We start from the raw sequence: 19,826 nt of genomic DNA on the forward strand, positions 1-19,826 counted from the left end.
GTCCGCCCAATGTTATTTAGAAGATGTACCGCTGCCTTCACTATTATTTGTATTCTTTCTGTTTAAGATGTAAACTCCATTGTGGCATTAACTACCACTGCAATGAAGAGAACCATATTTTCTCTAAATCAACCATTACTTCTTTATTCACCTGTTCTGTATCTTTTGAGGTTTGATTGTCTGCTCTGCTTCTTTCATTTCCTCCTTCTCATGGATTTACATCATCATAGCTTGTGCATATGTAAACTTGTACTGAACTATACCTAGTTTTATTTCCCTTTTCCATCACGTCGCATTCCCCATAAGCCAAACAGTGATTCCCCCCACAGTTACAACATTTTGGTTGTTCTTGATCACACCGGCTATATTCATGATCTTCTCCACACCTGGCAAATCTCCGTCTGCCTTTACAACACTTTTTTGGATAGAAATTCCTCTTCAAAATAAAGTACAACAAACTCAGTGTCTTTCCTTACTCCCCCTCAAGTTTTTTTTCCTTGATTTGTTTCCATACTATTATCATTATACACTATATCAGAATCCCCCCAATCTGGTTCATTCACAACACAGCTTTGCTTACTCGCCACCGCTTTCTTCTTTTCTTTCCCATTCTTGTTAATTTTTCGCTTTCCCAACCTCCAGCTCTCAACAGTCTAGCTTTTGTTGAAACTAGTAACTTGGTATGAGCACCTATTGTTTTATTGCTCCTGTATGACATATCACTTATTGCTCCCTGAACTCTCTGTTAGTTAGTTTGGATAAAAGCGTCTGCTAGATGACTAAATGTAGATATAAATCATTTAGTTAATTAACAAATAATTCCCTTAGATTGTGTCCGACAAACAATAAAACGTGATTCAACAGCATATGTCAGTTACTGGTATGTGTTGGGATGAATCTCTTACTTTAAAAATACTTACTGTAAATGATAAATAAGAGGAATAACAGAAGGACTATTACAAAGAGGGCGATTATCATGGCTCTGTCAAACGCAGCATAATTCAGACTTTTCTCCCAAGCAGATTTGAAAAGTACTAAAAAAGGAACAAAAAAAAGATCAGCGTAGCCAAAATATAAATACAGCATGAATTTCAGACCACAATTCATGATTAACAGATTTATTCATATGCACAGTATTGTATGCAATACAATGATAGTGTCAGAGTATAAATGAGTATAGCACACTTTGACTTCTTATACAGTATACTGCTTATAACACTTGATATGGCCACTTGATACGGGCACTTGATACAGCCACAAAATATATGTAAGTCAAATCTAATGCAATTCAAGTCTAAGAAAATATAACATGATGTTTTGTGTAACATGTATTGCGGTTGTTAAAATAATCAGTTGCAGTTAAATCAATTTTGTAAGAGTAATCATGAATTGTGATCAAGGATTTAGCAATGAACACAAAGAATTTGAACTTCAAATGCAGTTTGAACATCTGGTTCCCTTTCGGTCGGTCTCACGTTGTGTTGAGAGACAGACAGGGGTTTGATCTTGAGAAGCTATCTTCTCGAAGAGTATTTAAAAATGAATTTGGGGAACCAGTCCCTGTCCCGTGCATTCGGGTATAAATGGATATGGCGGCGCCCATACATTCATCTTTTTGTTCTTTGGGACCTGCGTGACCGGATGTCAGGCAACTATTCTCTTCGAGAAAACTACTACACTGCTGGATTAAAGAAGCGTGCAGCGGCGATCCCCTGTGTTTGAGCGGACTTCCCCTGGGCGTTTCCGCATCGAGACACAGAGCATCTAGAAGAAAAAAATTGTCACAGTTACGGGCATATCTCGCAGCTGTGTTCTAGGGTGTGACAGACTCATCCCTAATTATGAATTAATACATTGAAAAAAAAATGTTTTAAATATATAACTATCCTTTGGAGAACATAAAACTGTAGTTTCGATGTTTACATACATTTTAATCACATCGTTATCTTCAGGCAGTAATTTAGAGAGCCATCTGAATTTAAGGTCTGATGCCGGTTGCGTGATATCTCTGACCTGGGATCGGATACTCCGTCCCCCCTCTAATAATTAAGATTGGAGTTTGGGTTGCTTAAGATGATCTGAGACAACCCTTTTACATTATTTCTTATATGGCAGCCTCCGTCGGACATTTTCTGAAACCTTTAGGTAAATGTAGATGTTGGATTTGTCTTGGATTTCCAATCCAACCCGTAAATTACTGCGTATGTTATATATATATATATATTTTTTAACCGCAATACCAGACGGGTAAATGTGTTTGTATATAACTCGGTTTGCATTAATATATTACATCTGTGCAAAATTTCACCAAATACCAACACAATGTATTAGGGATGCACCGATATGTGCATTTTGGCCTATAACGATAACCGATAATTATTTAATAAAGCCGATAATCGATATATATAGAATCTAAATATTGATATAACTTTTTCTTAGACCAAAACAAAATCCAAAATGTGGACTACTTCTTTTATTTGAAAACATTCACTGCAGAAAGCAAGGTTACAATTAGTTCTCTTTTTCCCTGAAAATCATGTACCAAGCCTACTTTACACTAGTTAAAGACTCTTTTCTGGTATGTTTATTTAATAAACTAATTGTAAATGTTCTTCCAGAGCAACCCAGAAAAGTGTTCTTAATAGCCACATGTGTAACAGGTGTCAAGACAGAAAAAATTCAGATAGCAATCGGCTTTAAAAAATTTGGTTTTGTCCTATAATTTACACATTAATAAATATCTACAAACTGCACCTAAATGAACAATGTTTTGCTAATAACAGTAAAATGAGCATGATAGAAAGACAGTACTGTGTTGGATTTGAACTGTGAGCAGCGTGCTGGTCTAAATTTTATTATATACGGTCGATAATTTATCGTGAATCCCCATATTTTGTCTGATGAGTGTTATAGATACCGTATTAAACGGATTAATTTGATTAGGAAGAATGCATAATGTGCAATATATTAACAGTATGCATGCATAAATATGTTTCTTATATTCTTCAATGATCATCAGTACATTCCATTCCATTCCATTCCATTCCATTCCATACCGCTTATCCAAACTACCTCAGGTCACGGGGAGCCTGCGCCTATCTCAGGAGTCATCGGGCATCAAGGCAGGATACACCCTGGATGGAGTGCCAACCCATCGCAGGGCACACATACTCACTCATTCACTCACGCACTCACACCCTACGGACAATTTTTTCCAGACATGCCAATCAACCTACCATGCATGTCTTTGGACCAGGGGAGGAAACCGGAGTACCCGGAGGAAACCCCCGAGGCACGGGGAGAACATGCAAACTCCACACACACAAATCAGAAGCGGGAATCGAACCCCCAACCCTGGAGGTGTGAGGCGAACGTGCTAACCACTAAGCCACCGTGCCCCCCCCTCATCATCAGTACATACCAATGTTAAATTATGTGCTAAGAGTTTCCCATAAAAATGCACAAGTATCAGTAAATGATGCTTGCAAGTAAATGCACCACAAAGAACGCTGAAAAATGAACAAGACAAACAATTTCTGTCAATAAGAGATTTTATGATAAAATAATAATTTATAGGGACAGGGTAGATTTTTTTTATATAATGAGCAGTAGTTATGCCAAGGTCGTGGGTTCGATCTCGGGGTGTTGTAAATAGTCAGGAACATACTGTATATGTATAGTATAATGCAATCTAAGTCGCTTTGGAGTAAATGTAAATGTTAAAGAGTGCTAATGGGCCTTTTTCACTCTTCTGGGTTTTTGACTTCCGTTCAACGCAGGGTAACGATTTTCCGGTTACAGCAGTCCAAGTCTAACAACAGTGTCTGAAACTTAGCACTCAGACACACATAAGAACTCACACCAGAGAGAAACATTTCACATGTCATCTGTGAAAAGAGCTTCACATCTGACAATCAATTAAAGAGACACTTGTGAATTCACACTGGGGAGAAACCATTCACGTGTCAGCCATGTGAAAGAGATTCAGAACTGAAAGTATCATTAAGGAACATGTGAGAATTCAAACTGGTGATAAGCCTTGCATACGTCATCCGTGTCAAAAGAGTTTCACGTGTAACACTAACCTTTAGACACGCATGAGAACTCACACCGGAGAGAAACCTCACGCATGCCATCCGTTTAAAAAGACTTTTGGGAGTGCAGGTAACCCTAAGAATCATAAGAACTCACACTGGAAAGAAGCCTTTCGCATGCCGTCAGTGCGGAAAGACTTTAGGCTGGAAAGAACAGATGCTACAGCACATTCACTCTGGAGAGAAACCTCACGTGTCCTTCAGACACACGTCAGAATTCACGGTGAAGAGATGTCTTCTTTCTTGTGTCATCAAAGTGGAATGAGCTTTACGCATAAATATAACCTTCAGGTACATGTGAGAATTCACGCTGGAGAAAAAAACTCACGCATGCCTTCAGTGTTTGCATATTGTTTTGCACTATCTGCCTGGCTGGGGGGGCTGCTTTCGAATTCATACTTGTATTCAATGTGTCTCATGTAAAGCTGCTTTGTAACAATGAAAATTGTAAAAAGCGCTATATAAATAAAGTTGAGTTGAGTTGAGTGTGAAAGGAGTTTTACAAATGCCAGTCGTTTGAAGAGACATCTGAGAATTTACACTGGAGAGAAACCTCACGCATGTCAGCATTGTGGAAAGCGTTTTACACAAACATGTCACCTTAAGACACACATGAGAATTCACACTGGAGAGAAAACTTTCACCGACCTTTCGGAGCTACCAAACTTTGAACCTGTCGAATTCTCCGGCTCCCGTGTTGATGGAATAAAGACTTTTATGTGTCATTTTACATCCACCAACAGCACTCCTTTGTTGGTTCTTAGACATTTTTTCGATGGCCAACAGTGTGTCTCTGGCGGAAGGTGGAACTACGTGCTCATAAGGCGGAGTCTGTAAATGGTCATAATCAATGTGACATCATATTGTTCGGGGATCGCCAACAGCCTGTTCTGTGTCACTGTTGTGGTTTAAAAGAGATTTCAAAAAGAAGAATAGATCTATTTCTATAATTAACGGTTGTTTCTAAACACACGCTGGTGACTCAACTTCTGGTAGAAAAACATTTAAAAGTACATTTTCTGTACCTTTAAACAGTAGCAAAAGGATGGAAAATTATATCAGGTTATAATGATACTGCAGCCATATTGCACCAGAACCCCCACCACAAACCAGCTGATTGGTTGAGAGGAGACAGAATTATGAAGCCAATTGGTACATATGGAGATGATTACGAGGCCATGAAGTATATATGCGAATGGGCGAATTTGGGCCCTGAGTCAGGACCTCAGTTTAACGTCTCATCCAAAGAACGGTGCTTTTTGACAGTATAGTGTCCCCATCACTATATGGGGCATTAGGACCCACACAGAGCACAGGGTGAGCACAGGGTGAGCACCCCCTACTGGTCTCACTAACACTCCTTCCAGCAGCAACCTCGTTTTCCCAACAGGTCTCCCATCCAGATACTGGCCAGGCTCAACCCTGCTTAGCTCTAGTGGGCAAACAGTCTTGGGCTAAAGACTGGTGACTTAGAAATGAGATTAGTATTTAATGAGTCCAAGACAACTTGGGCAAACAGGATATAGTGTATAATATTTCCTAAGTTTAACATAGGTATGTTCAGGAGATTCCGTTATCCATAACAGCTCTCAAGGTCATTTCAGGAACCAGTGGTTGAATACAAACCAAAACTCAAGACAGGAAAGTATTCATTGGCTACTGTCAACATCTCATAGGATTAGAACAGAACTCAGTTTTCAAAATTTATAATAATCAGAAATGTTTCTTGAGCACCAAATCAGTATATTAGAATGATTTCAGAAGGATCGTGTGACACTGAAGACTGGAGGAATGATGCTGTAAATGGTTCATTATTGTATTATTATTATTTTAAATTGTAAAAATATATTATGATATTACTGTTATAACTGTCTTTTGGATCAAATCAATGCAGGCCTTGTGAACAGAAATGATTTTTGAACAGTAGTGTATATCCAATAGAATAATTGAGCATTATTTACCAATGAGTATTTACTCTTTCCCCTTAAAACAACTGGATGATTGACACTTTGTGATAATAACGTTTGTTCCAAAAGACTTGTCTAAATGCAAGAAATTCGTTTATTAGATATAGAACATATCAATTGTCTTAAGGGATTTTTCAATGATTTCAGTGCAGTATACATAGTTACGTCCAATAGGTGGCGGCAAGGGACTGTTATGAGTGAGTCTGTCAGTCAGAAGATAGTTCAACCATTTCAGTCCAAAAGTCTGCTTTATTCAGGAACTAACTATGGCTATCAAAATGTCAATCAAAGCTATTTCAAGAGTGAATTCCGCATTTATATGCGGATGTAATTTCCGAAACTTGGCAGCGTGTAATGGCCGTTGGTCTAAGGAGCATGAAAAACAAGTTTTATACAATTCTGAATGGATTATATATAGCACAGAAACCGCACAACGAGCACTCCCTTTATAATAACTAAAAATCTGTCACTCATCTTCATCGAGATCATGAAATTTACCACTTCCCTTGAATTAATTTAATCACATTTTTCATTATCATTTTTACTTCAATAAAAATATGTAATACCAAAGTCTATTTTTTTATGGGGGTCCCGGATCCTCCAGCCCCCCTACAATTCGAGCACTGAACAAAAACAGCATCAAAATACATAATAAAATACACAAGATCCTCCTCAGCATAATAAAATAATGAGCTAACCCAACCACACACATCATCCTAAATAGTAGTGGAGAATGGGGGAGTCATACATTGGCAGGAGTCATTTATCAGCACCACACCGGCAGATGCGGACGGTATGTGTCCTGGAAGTGCCGTATGGTGACATTCATTTTACTTGTAAAGCAGGCCTTCCCAGGAGGGCCTGTAATTTGCTATAAAATCTTGACAAAAGGCACTTTGGGGGTTACGGGCTAAAGGGGCAGGTGCTCAAGTACCCTACACCCTACCCTGGCATTGTGTTAGAGATTTTTCAATCTTTTGAAAAGCGATAAAAAGAAATGAAAGATATTTTGAGAGTAAAAGAAAATCAATCAATCGCAAGCAAGTACATTTTATATAAAAAATGTATTCATGTAATGATCTCTGTGAATCTTAAAACACCATGTTCATGTTTGTAAATAATTCACCTGGTTCATGCAGGCATGTTTAAACCTGTTTGATTTTCTTAATATAGAAAGAGTTCAGTGGAACTACAGCTAATCCAGATGAACCGGTTTTCATTGAGATGGAGAATAATCAGTATGAAGAAACTCCAAAAAATAATGTTTATAAAAGCTGTACTCTTGCATATGAACTGGTCTGATGATTTTAATTGATCAGTTAAAGGGAAAGTTCACCCAAAAATGAAAATTCTGTCATGAATTACTTACTCTCTTGTTTTCCAAATCTGTATTGTGTTCCTAAATTCTTAAAAATATCTTCTTATGATTTAAAGCAATACATAAAAAAGTAAACAATAAAGTAAAGCAAAATATAGTACAGTAAAAAAGTGATTTTTCCTATACTTTGGTAGTCGATGGGGTCAAAGAACTGACTCGTTTTAAGTATTCTTCCAAATATCATGCTTTGTGTTCATCAGAAAAAAGATTTACACAGATTTGGAGCAACAAGCAATTGCCTCATAGAATAATGTTTCTGAATGACTAATGGAGATCTGTGAAATTATAACTCCACTTTTAGATTTATCTGCTAACCTGTATTTCAGTTCAATGCTGACAAACCTTCACAATTCTCCATATCTAAAAAATCTGATGCTATTCATAACCGAGACTCAAAGCTGTCTTTAAAATGATTTGTTTTATTTGTCTGTTGAGAAGAGCACATGCAGATGTTTAATGTACATTACATTTATGCATTTGGCAGATGCTTTTATCCAAATCCACTTACAGCACACTCAGTCCATACATTTCTTTTATCAGTATTTGTGTTGATCGAATCCACGGCATGTTCGTTGTTAACACAATGCTATACCTATTGACATGAATGTTTTTCTCCAGTTTAATCTTTGATCTGGATTCTTACTAACAGATTCTTGCTGCTATTTAAAGATTTTAAAGATAAAAACATCTTTATGAAGCAAAAGCTATATTTTATGTTCACAGATCCATCCACAGATGACATTTACAGGCCTGCAAAAAACACAATCTTCTTTTCCTCATCATCCTTTAAGTTTAGGCAGCTGAAACATGCATAGGACAAAAAAAGAAAACATTTACATGGCTTCTATCACAATGTAATTGTGATGTGCCTTATTTCTTAGCTGCATTGCAAAAACTGTTAAATAAAAAAATGTAAACATTTAACATTATAAATAGAGAAATCACAAACTCTTGGAGTTCATAGTTTGATCTTATGGTCTCAATGTTTGTGAAGAATCTGCTAGAATGATCTCCCGTCATTGTTAGGTTTAGTACTAGAGGATTCATTTCATGAATTCAGCAGCTCGATCTCAATCTCTCTGTATAGACATAGACAAAACATGACATCATGTTATTTTAAATCTATGTGAGGATCTATGTTAGGACGTAGAAAAGTTAAATATGTAGTACAACTTCCATTATTACATGTCAATCATGTGTCATAAATAATGAAAACCTTTAAAAAATGTTCACCTACCTGGTAACGGTTAATTCGGTGCCTGGATTTTCATCAGGACGCTCTGCATTCTTGATAAAATGGATGTTAAATGGATGTTATATTACATATATGAAACAAACATCGTGTTGATTGTTAACATCAAATCAATGCAATTATAATACCAACCTGACAAGAATGCTGACACTTTAATTCAGAAATCCCTGTATGTAAAGAAAATAATACTTTTAGAAAATATTTTTTAGTTGAGTTAAAACACAGATTAACATCATACTATCAGTGACTTGAACATTGAAATTTACATAAAAAACTGTTAAAAAACCCTGTGTAAACAATACTGGTACAAATGCATTTCCTGATTTAATTTTAAATATTATAATTTCATTCAACATTTCAATTTGGTTCTACATGTTTTGTCGTTTGTAATATGTTCTTATTATGTATTATGTTTCTAACTAAAACAGGAAGTTCTTCTAGTCCAGCATTTTACGTTTACGTCTTTCGAAGTGGTCTTTAAATAATGACTTCAGCATCTACAATAATCCGTTTTTTTTGTATAAATATTTGTGTTAGTTTGAACTGGTGGGTGTTAATCATTGTAATAAGAGCTGATCTGAGATCTGCTGTAAACGCACCACAAACATTATAGCTTTACAAAAAAAGCCAACACACATGTAATGTAAAAGGGTTTAAACTGATTTGAATGATTTCTAATCTTACATGGAATCATTTCTACAGTAGTTATACTCACAGGGTTCAAACATGATGAAAATCAGCACAGTGAATGTAAACAGGCCTTCAGATGAATAAACAATGACTCTCAAATCCCCCACAGCACGATCACCATTAACTAAACACACAGATGTTAGACAGTAATTAACATTTTTAATTTCAATTTATAATGTTGGGTTACACAGTTTCTTTGTTAACTTCATAAAACACTAAAATCTTAAATGTGTTGTGTTTTCTCACCTGTTTTCAGTATCAGTTCAGTCATCAGAGCAACAGCCATGATTAAAACAACACCAACTGATCCAAACACATACAAAAATGTTTTACAGGGAACATCTGTAACACAGATTAAAATAAAAAAAGGTTTTCATGTAACAACTGAATTGCTGTTAATTTACTTTATGTACATGACAAAGATCTAAAAACCCAAAGCTGTAAAAATCTCCAGTTATTTGAATTTATATTGGAAAAACAGGAACATAATAAAAACCGCAATAAAGATAAATGCAAGGTATGTGTGCATATTATTTGAGAGGTGACTGAAATTCTGAGTTGAGATTACAGGCATATGTACATTTATATAGAATTTCAGGACCCAATCAAACTTATCCCCCAAAAGGCATAATGCATAGGCTGCCAATGTGGCAAAGTGCTTGGAAACATGAGTGGGTGTTGGAGCATCGTGGGGAGAGACAAGGCACCAGTTGTGGACAAAGAGCGGGCCTGGGACATGGTTTTTGCTCTGGACATAGAGCGGGCCTGGCACAGACTTGGCCATGGGACTGAGAACGGGCTTGGGACAGACCGCGAGCCTTGGAAAAAGAGTGGGCCTGGGACAGGGAGCAGGCCTGGGTCAGGCTGATGGATGACCTCACAGCTGAGCCTATGGCTTGGTTGTTGTATCCTTGCCGGGGTTAGAGCCCAGGATAGCGCTTGAACGACCCGGTGAGCCACGGACAGTGGAACTGTCCCATCCGGATGAGGGGGAAGTATGAGATATGTCAAGGTAGTTCTTTAAAGGCTTTTAAGTAGAGACTTTGGTTAAAGCAAAAGCAAGATATTTCCCAGACTTGTGATGTTGAAAGATAAAAAAAATGGAAAGGTAAAATGGTTACCTATTTATTGAAAGGTCGCAACACAATTAATGAACAAAGTCTTTTTTAATATTATTGAGTAACAGACAGACATTTTCCTGAAAAAGAGATCTAGCCAGACCTAGTGCAAATACTAGTGGACTGGATCTAACCTTGGATCTGTACATAGATCTCTACATTAGGATCTACTATTTGTGTCAAAGTCGTGGTTGAACCTATACAATTACTGTATAACATACAATATAACAGTAGTCTACACTCAAGTCAAGTCCAAGTCTTGCATGACCAGCATTATTGTCGCAGAAAATGTGGTTATATCATAAGCTTTAAAATAAATCTGGAAATTTGAATCGTTTATTCTGAACAGATTTTCTGATATACTGTATTAACTGTAAGTGTTTATAGACGCCTTTACTGTTAGAAAACAATTGTGACGCGTTTTTTTGGTTGAAGCTTAGGTGGAGGCAAAAAATCTTTTTGAGAGCATTATTAATGCTAGGTAGTACGTTTTGTTTACATGCTTTCTGACAATGATTAGAAAAAAAATCTGCTTAAATTTTAACATGTTAGCTCCTTGTCTAGGACCGCGATTGTTTTTGAAAAAGTTAACTTTAATGCAAGGAACCTGACCGACCTGATTCCAATTCCTGGTTTGGGAATCGAAAGAATTGATTCAAAGAATCCATTCCTAGCTGCTGTTTCCGATTCCTGCTCAATTCACTGTTTTACAACAGATTTATTTTCATTCAATACACTTTTCTAAGCTTTTCATTTTTATACTAATGCACTTATATTAACTAAAGAAGAGATGACAAACAGTTTCTTTTATGTTTAATTTCTGGTCGATTTTTAAATGTTAGCTATCATACCCTATGCTTTCAAAAGTCAACGCTACATGAAAAATAACTTTGTTCCCCATTTTCCGATTTATTGATACGCAACATGTGTCAATAATGACAGCTGCTTCAACTCTCCATTCCTTCCCTCTTGCAGTTGTCCTCGAGCTAAGGTATCTTGAAAAAAGTTTGGTTTCATGAACATTTAAGTTTAAACTTTTTTGTCTTATCATTGTAATATATTCTTGTCCTCTTGCTTTTCATGATCTCATGTTCGTGGTTTGAAATATTAAACGGCTTTTTTATTTGGTCTTATGTTACATGTTCACTTTTCCTTACAACCCCTCTACAGCCCCCAGTTTGAGCTGATAGACAGATGAGACGATACAATACCTGAATCTTCAAGCTCATCTATGTACATTACAATCATCCACAGAACTTGTAGAAATACAGCAGTACATGTCCATCCAGCAGCATCTGTACATAGAAGATTTTGCCATCGAAATATTACCTTAAGGGCAAACAGTCTTCATATTTTATGTTAATATCTAATGAACAATTACCTCAGAGATATAAAAGTACTATAATACTTTTATTAAGAAAATAACTATACCTTTTTCATTTTCGAGTGATGTAACAAAGAAATAGACCATAGCTGCATTCATTATAAGCATGAAGATCAACCACGATATTTTTAAGATCAGTTCTGAACCTGTAAAACATTGGAAGAAGTTGTAGTTAATAAAACTGTTTGAAAATTTGTTCTTAATTAAAAAGTGAATTCTTGCATTTAAAGGAAAAGACTCTTAAGGCTAATTCACACAGATCCAACAAACACCAACAAAGTCTTTTTGATCATGTGAATATGAATTTAAAATGTTAGCTTGTGTTTGTTAGATCAAAGTGAGTTAGCCTTTATAGTAACAGAGAACATATCTCACATCTAACCCACAAGTTTTTATCAAAGTCTTGAGTAAGACTGAGAGGAGTGAGTTCTGAATGATTTAAACATTTAGATGAGGCTGTGACTGTAAACATTTTAGATTTAGGTGGACTTTAAAACTTTAAACTTTAAAGATCAACTGAATCAACATTTACTCTTTGATCACACACAACTGAAGACAGATTTAGGGACATAAAGCACATACTTACAGCTTTTCTTTCCCCCCTTAAAGTTACCTAAACAAATGAATGTCAGGAGAAAGAACACTGGAAAAAGTACACTGGCCAAAAGACCTAAAAACAGGAGAAAAATAATTATGCAGAATTTGAGATTTGCATTACATTTAATCTGTTAAAAAATCACCACATTAATGTTATTTTTAGTGCTTGGTATAAGCAGATATGTTTATGTTTAAACAAAATGTTTCTAATTTTTTCCTCATTTATTTCTCCTGAATAAACGTCAGATCTGTTTTTGTTCATGGATTGTGTACACTGTCAGAAAAAGGAAGCAGTAAAGGTTTGTTCCTAGGAAAACAAAACATTTAAATGTACAATAAAAGGTATCCATAAAAATGAAGGTACATGAATTTATGCTTTGTACCACCACAATGACGCTATTGTAATTTAAAAAAGCAATTTGTAAGTACAGTTGTGTTGTTGAATAATTCCTTTTTCTGAGAATGTAGAATAATACTTGTCCAACATATCAACTAGATAATTGTTTTTGTATGGTCAGTTTAGAATAGATTGATTGGAGTCACTAACCTGCTCTACCACCAGCTCCAAAGGCGAAGAATACAAGGGTGAATTGAAGTGAAGGCAGGAAAAAAAAGCTGAACTCAGATATAACTTTTAATTTCCCCAACATCCATTTACAGACCTCTCCGTCACACTTTTTTCCAGAACAGGGTATGTCCAGCTTTTTTGTCAATCCTAGGATAGGATTTTAAAACAAGTAAATCGATACAAATGATTAATTCAGGTTTGCATAAGATGTGACCATTTATTGTAAAAATAACATCAACAGTAAAGAACACTTTTTGAACTGGGTTGTCATTGTAAGTTCAGTCATCTTGTGGATGATATGTAAACATCTGTCAAATAGCTTATTCAGTGCGAGCTAAATAAAAAAGCAATTGTTATCACCCATCTTATTTATTTTTTAAGTAATATCATTTAGCAGATTTTGCGAGGCATATAAACATATTACTGAAGCTGTACAGGTATTTTGATAATGTAATGGCCACGAACAATGCAAGGCAATGCAACAGCATCCAAATGCAAAAAAAAAGATAGAAGACAAATGGGGAAATGTAAAGTGCCCTCTATAAATAAATAATGGGACAGTATTGGGACAAAGACAAAATAAATCTGATGTCTGGAAAGTACGTAATGTCACAAAGCTGAATGATGTGACATATTTAAAAAGAAGAAAATATTAAAATCGTCAACCCTTTAGCTCAGTGTCTTTCAAAGATGTGGCATAAATTGAGACTCTGTATTAGTTTCTTTGAAGCCAGGTTGACAGTGGCTGGTGGCCTCGAATTCAATATTTCCAATCAGTCTTTATTTCATACACAAAACCGGTAATATTAAAAACATATATTATTTCAACATATATGTTTTACCAACTCAACAGAACAAAAACTTTAGAATTGAATTGCTAAATCAAATGAGAGCCTTTGAGACATTTGATTTAGAGGTGTTAAGTGATCAGCTGTGTCCTGATACATTTATTGTCCACATGTTAAAAGCAGAGAATGTGTAGTATTAGTTTTATCCATTGCTTTTATGATATCCTGAGTTTTGCTGTAGCTCAGTGGTAAGAGGATTGCGTTAACAACGCACGGTTGTGGGCTCGATCCCAGGAGATTGCAAATACCTATGTAAAATGTATAGGATAAAGCAATGTAAGTCGCTTTGGATAAAAGCATCTGCCAAATGTAAATGTAAATGCTTTTGCAGTATGGGACTTGCATTTGGTGACAACACACATAAATCAGGATAAAGCGGTGTTCTGAAACATGTATGTTTTGAGACACGTAAAATAATAAAATGTGACATTCTGTACTTTTGCTTCATATTCATCTTACAATCATAACTAAAATCTGAGCAGTGTTTTCTTTATGGTCCCAATTATGGAGAGCACTGTACGACATAAATATACAATATGTTCATTATGGGGTTTGGAAATGCATTGATAAAGAATTTGGAAGGAATGATGGCTGTGTGTGAATGTGAACAATGTCTAGCTAATAAAAAACTATTATACAGTACAGGACATTCACTTAAGAAATGAAAATAGACAGAAATACTTACTATAAATGATTGTGGCGACAAAGAGAAGAATCACAACTGCAAACACGACTATTGTTACAACTCTGTCATCCTGTGTGTAATTTGCACTTGCATCCCAAGCAAGTTTAAAAAGAACTGGCACAGAAAAACAGGGGAGAAGGCAAAAAATTAGCAAATTAAATACAAAATTTAAAAGTGAATGATTTTAGCCACATTAATAACAATATGATAATAAACACAATCACTGTAGTGGAATGTCTGAATTTACCAACCTGAAAAATAAACTACTATAAACAGTACAAATTCAAGGAAAACACGAGACGCTGTAAATAAAGATGGGTTTAATTAATTGAATAAATTTCATAATATAAATGTTAGAAAAATATATTGATCTATATTCATTGCAACAATAATAAAAATGACATACTCAACACTTTCTCTGAATATGGAGCAACATTAATCAACATCAGAGGCCTCAGAAGACAAAGAGCACAGCACAATATTGTCTCATACAGAAATCCTGTAACACAATCACATGTTTTATGTATAAGATTGGCTCATGTGTTAAAATATCGTACCGAATATGATATTGTTGTATGTATTTGAAACACTCACCTTCTGTTACACCCCACAGAACAAAAGCCACAAACATCACAATATTTGGAAGAAACACATACAAATATCCAAGAGTCTTGACAGGTTTTTCTAAAGTTATAAAGAAATACAGAATGTTATTGAGTAAATATAATGTTTAATAGTTTGATAATTCATCTCAATTCTTGCCTTTCTGTGAAGTGCAATTTCTAACTATTATTACTATGAACCACCATAATTCATTATTTAATTAACTAAATCTTACATTATTTAAAATGGCTCTAGATTTTCTGTATTGACCTCATGGGGGCGCTGTCACATACTTCCTGTTCTTGTTGCAGGGCTTCCTTACATTTAATTTACACATATCCATATTACATTATATACTGAGATTATTACACATTCAGGCCCTTTTTTGTAATGTTGATAAGCTTTACACTGTTAACAATGTTCAGTTTTCAAATCTGAAAGTGCACAAGGACTGCCAATGCATTATTGATTTATTCACATGTTATTCATACCTTTGTTTTGTGATGTGCAGTAGATCAGACAGCAGATTATAACTGCAGATCCACATGCAGCAATACACATCATCAACACCATTGTGTGTAAACCTGAAAAACCTGAAGAACAGAGAGTAACTTTATACAACAGAAATGAAGACTTTGTCATGACCTACCAAACCGATCACAACCACGGGGTTGATCAGGATTCATCAGACAACCAGGCAATTTTTCCATTAAATTTCTTTATATACTACACACCACAAGTGTTTTAGATTTTTTTTCTGCTATGCGGCCATGGAGTGCTAATAATGCTTAACAGTTAAAATCTATGGTTAAAATCTTCTGAGGTGAACTGAGTAATTATTTTGTTTAGCTAGCCGATCCATTGGTCTTAAATTGTATACTGTCACCTGATGGTATAGATGTATTATCATAAATGTTAAATGCTCTCTTAACTTACTGATGCATAGTTTTCTCTATTATTTATTTATTTTGAATATAAACTATTGTTGAATAAGTGAAATACCTCCACATTTAAAGAAATGAACGTCATCCAGTTTTTTTCGAAGTTAAAACTCACCCAGTTGTTGCAGTGTTACAGTCGTGTTGTCTGAAAATTGTCCAGCAAAAACTTGACACATGTAAAGTCCTTTATCTTCAGTTCTGACTCTCTTCAGTCTGAGAGAGAAGTTTCCTCTGTGGATTTCATCACTGAAGAACTCAACTCTGTCTCTGTATTGCTCATCTGATGCTTCTGGATAAACCTCATTGTTTTGATAGAGCAGAACTGTGATGTGTTCATCTTTATCTGTTTTCTTCCATGAAACCTCTTCAATGTCTTCAGGTGGGATGTGAGAGTCCACAGAGCAGTTCAGAGTCACGTCTTCACCAACATACACTGATATGGACTTATTTGATCCTGTCACAATCAAACGCTCTGAAGCAACAGATTAAAATACTGACATATAATTGTAATTACTTGTTTAAATGAATTTAAGAGGTTGTGTTTCTTACTCACCGACTTTAATTTCCACCATAGTTTCGTGAGACTCTGGTCCACTGTGAACTTTACATGTGTATTGTCCTTCATCTCCAGCTGTCACATTCATCAACAGTAGAGAGAAGTTTCCTGCGGTAAAGTCATCAGTTATGGAATGAGCTCTATCATCAAAACTCTCCATATCTCCATCTTGATACAGAGAAATAAGCGTCTGTGAGTCTGATCTTCTCCATTCCACCTCCAGATCCTTCAGTGATGAGAGTGAATCAACAGAACAGGGCAGAAGAACTGAACCTCCCAGAGGAACAACCAGAGGACCTGATGGACCTCTCACAATGAAACCTATAAATTAGAAAAAAACGTTAAAGGGAAAGTACAGGGCTGTGCACAGGGAGGTGGCCCGGTGGCTAGAGCCACTGTCCCTTAGCCGCCTCATCCTCTAACTTGCCCCTCCCAACCCCACCTCTGGGCAGGCATCCATTCAAGATCATCGCTAAAAGATGTATATTAACACTGTCTTAAACATCCTCTGATTTTGCTTATCTGCTCCACGTTTTCCACCACGCTCCAGTATCACTCACAGACAGACGGTCTCTGTCTGGAGTTTCAGAAGTTCATCCCATCACTGTGAGGACATTATCCACAGTACAGACAGTGCTTGATACGCAGAATAAATCATTTGATAGTTTGTTGCTAACTGCTAAAAACCTATACAAAATACTGAAAATATCCATGTTCTTATGAGAAAATTAGAATTCTTGACAAATCAAATTCTTCTATTGATCTGATATAAATAACACCAAATTAGCTGATATTGGCACACCTTGTAGAAATGCCTTCACAAAGCTGCCAGTTTGTCACACCTTAACTCCTGTGCAGTACATTTCCCATGATCTATTTTTATAGTTGAAACCAGTAATCTATAACATATCAGAATCAGAAAGAGCTTTTTTGCCAAGTATGTTTGCACATCCAAGGAATTTGTTATGGTGACAGGAGCATCCAGTACAATCAGAAACAACAGCAAACGGAGACAAAAACACAATATCACAATATAGGCCTATCATATAAATGACATTTTATTAAGACCATATCAATAGTAGCCCAGATAGCAGGCCAGCATGTGAAAACCATTGAATCATTTAACACATCAATATTTCCTGTAGGCGTGGCACTAGCAACACCAATGTCATGGGTTCCATCCAAAGGATTGCACATACTCAGAAACAAACGTATAGGCTAGTATAATTATGCAATGCAATTAAAGACACGTTTGATAAATGCGTCTGCCAAATGCATAAATGTAAATATCGCTTTTGCACCCGCGAATAATGTTGACAAATGTTTGAAATGTTGAAAATGTATTGTGAAGATGCCGTATTGGCAAATATAAATGTTTTAAAAGAGTTATACCTTAACACAGTACAGCATAAAATATAGATTTACATATTAACTGAGTGCTACAGTGTAATAAGTAGCAAGACATTTTCGAAGAGCTTGTGCAGTCTTCTCCTGACCCAACCCTTAGTGTAGTGTTTGTTTCGGCAACTGCCTCTCAAAATGTCTATTCACGGCCCTACGAAAAAAAATGCTACTGCACATACAAGCCTACAGTGAAAGCATAAAATGTCATACATACCATCAGAAATCATCATTATGAGCGTCGGCAGTATGACAAACGATTTAAGATTGTTCATTTTTATTGTAAAATAAATGAGTCTCTCATGATCTATAACGAAATTATCTAGAAACCAGCGCCATGAGCGTGTCGACAGCTCAACAGATCTAACACTTTCACTTTCACATTTGAGATTATAGCCCAATTTAAAGGGGAATGATTGTTTTCGTTATGGGCTGGGTTCGTGTTAGAAAACACTGCGCCACAGCAAAAGTATTTTGAACAAAATCTAAGTTAAGTTTAACACACAGTTGAGGAAAGTGTCAATACAATACAATAGCCTACGAATCCTTTTTGAATATATTAACGTTATGCATCATGAAATTAGAGTAGGCATATCTTTGCATTAAAAATGGAATGTTCACATAATAATAGGCTTTTTTGTTAATAACATGTGTATGTGCATGTGCATGGGCAATTATTCTGCGTTAAGAACACCTAGCAGCTCGGATTTGGGACATTTCCCACCGCAAACCCGGAAGTGACGTCTGTACTTCAGTGTTCGGGCAGTTTAAACGCAACTAACTTAACTACTTTTTTCTGTAGCTTGGCGTTAGCTCAACTGCTTGTACAACAGCTTTCCCAGTTTTTAATTAATTTTTTAAGAAATCCATCCATCCTATCAAGTATTAAATATAAATCTTATGTAATGAAACAATCAACAAACATTACAGTGATAATTGTGTTACATACAGTATTGTTCAAAATAATAGCAGTACAATGTGACTAACCAGAATAATCAAGGTTTTTAGTATATTTTTTTATTGCTACGTGGCAAACAAGTTACCAGTAGGTTCAGTAGATTCTCAGAAAACAAATGAGACCCAGCATTCATGATATGCACGCTCTTAAGGCTGTGCAATTGGGCAATTAGTTGAATTAGTTGAAAGGGGTGTGTTCAAAAAAATAGCAGTGTGGCATTCAATCACTGAGGTCATCAATTTTGTGAAGAAACAGGTGTGAATCAGGTGGCCCCTATTTAAGGATGAAGCCAACACTTGTTGAACATGCATTTGAAAGCTGAGGAAAATGGGTCGTTCAAAACATTGTTCAGAAGAACAGCGTACTTTGATTAAAAAGTTGATTGGAGATGGGAAAACCTATAAAGAGGTGCAAAAAATGATAGGCTGTTCAGCTAAAATGATCTCCAATGCCTTAAAATGGAGAGCAAAACCAGAGAGACGTGGAAGAAAACGGAAGACAACCATCAAAATGGATAGAAGAATAACCAGAATGGCAAAGGCTCAGCCAATGATCACCTCCAGGATGATCAAAGACAGTCTGGAGTTACCTGTAAGTACTGTGACAGTTAGAAGACGTCTGTGTGAAGCTAATCTATTTTCAAGAATCCCCCGCAAAGTCCCTCTGTTAAAAAAAAGGCATGTGCAGAAGAGGTTACAATTTGCCAAAGAACACATCAACTGGCCTAAAGAGAAATGGAGGAACATTTTGTGGACTGATGAGAGTAAAATTGTTCTTTTTGGGTCC

The 19,826-nt window shown here is 36.0% G+C and overlaps 1 protein-coding gene across 1 annotated transcript; it reads right to left on the reverse strand.

Moving 5' to 3' along the window:
• Positions 1–7,838: 7,838 nt before the first annotated feature.
• Positions 7,839–18,501, reverse strand: LOC130425774 (uncharacterized; the record flags this gene model as incomplete). Its single annotated transcript, XM_056752153.1, has 17 exons — positions 7,839–8,518; positions 8,677–8,726; positions 8,824–8,858; positions 9,407–9,505; positions 9,628–9,723; positions 11,711–11,794; positions 11,931–12,029; positions 12,470–12,553; positions 13,028–13,195; positions 14,582–14,695; positions 14,833–14,883; positions 14,988–15,080; positions 15,176–15,265; positions 15,676–15,777; positions 16,241–16,597; positions 16,679–17,002; positions 18,300–18,501. Coding segments are annotated over 17 exons (2,079 nt in total), but the record flags the coding sequence as incomplete, so codon positions are not given.
• Positions 18,502–19,826: the final 1,325 nt, after the last annotated feature.

Source organism: Triplophysa dalaica, chromosome 7, assembly GCF_015846415.1.
Source record: "Triplophysa dalaica isolate WHDGS20190420 chromosome 7, ASM1584641v1, whole genome shotgun sequence".
In the NCBI taxonomy this organism is placed as follows: domain Eukaryota; kingdom Metazoa; phylum Chordata; class Actinopteri; order Cypriniformes; family Nemacheilidae; genus Triplophysa; species Triplophysa dalaica.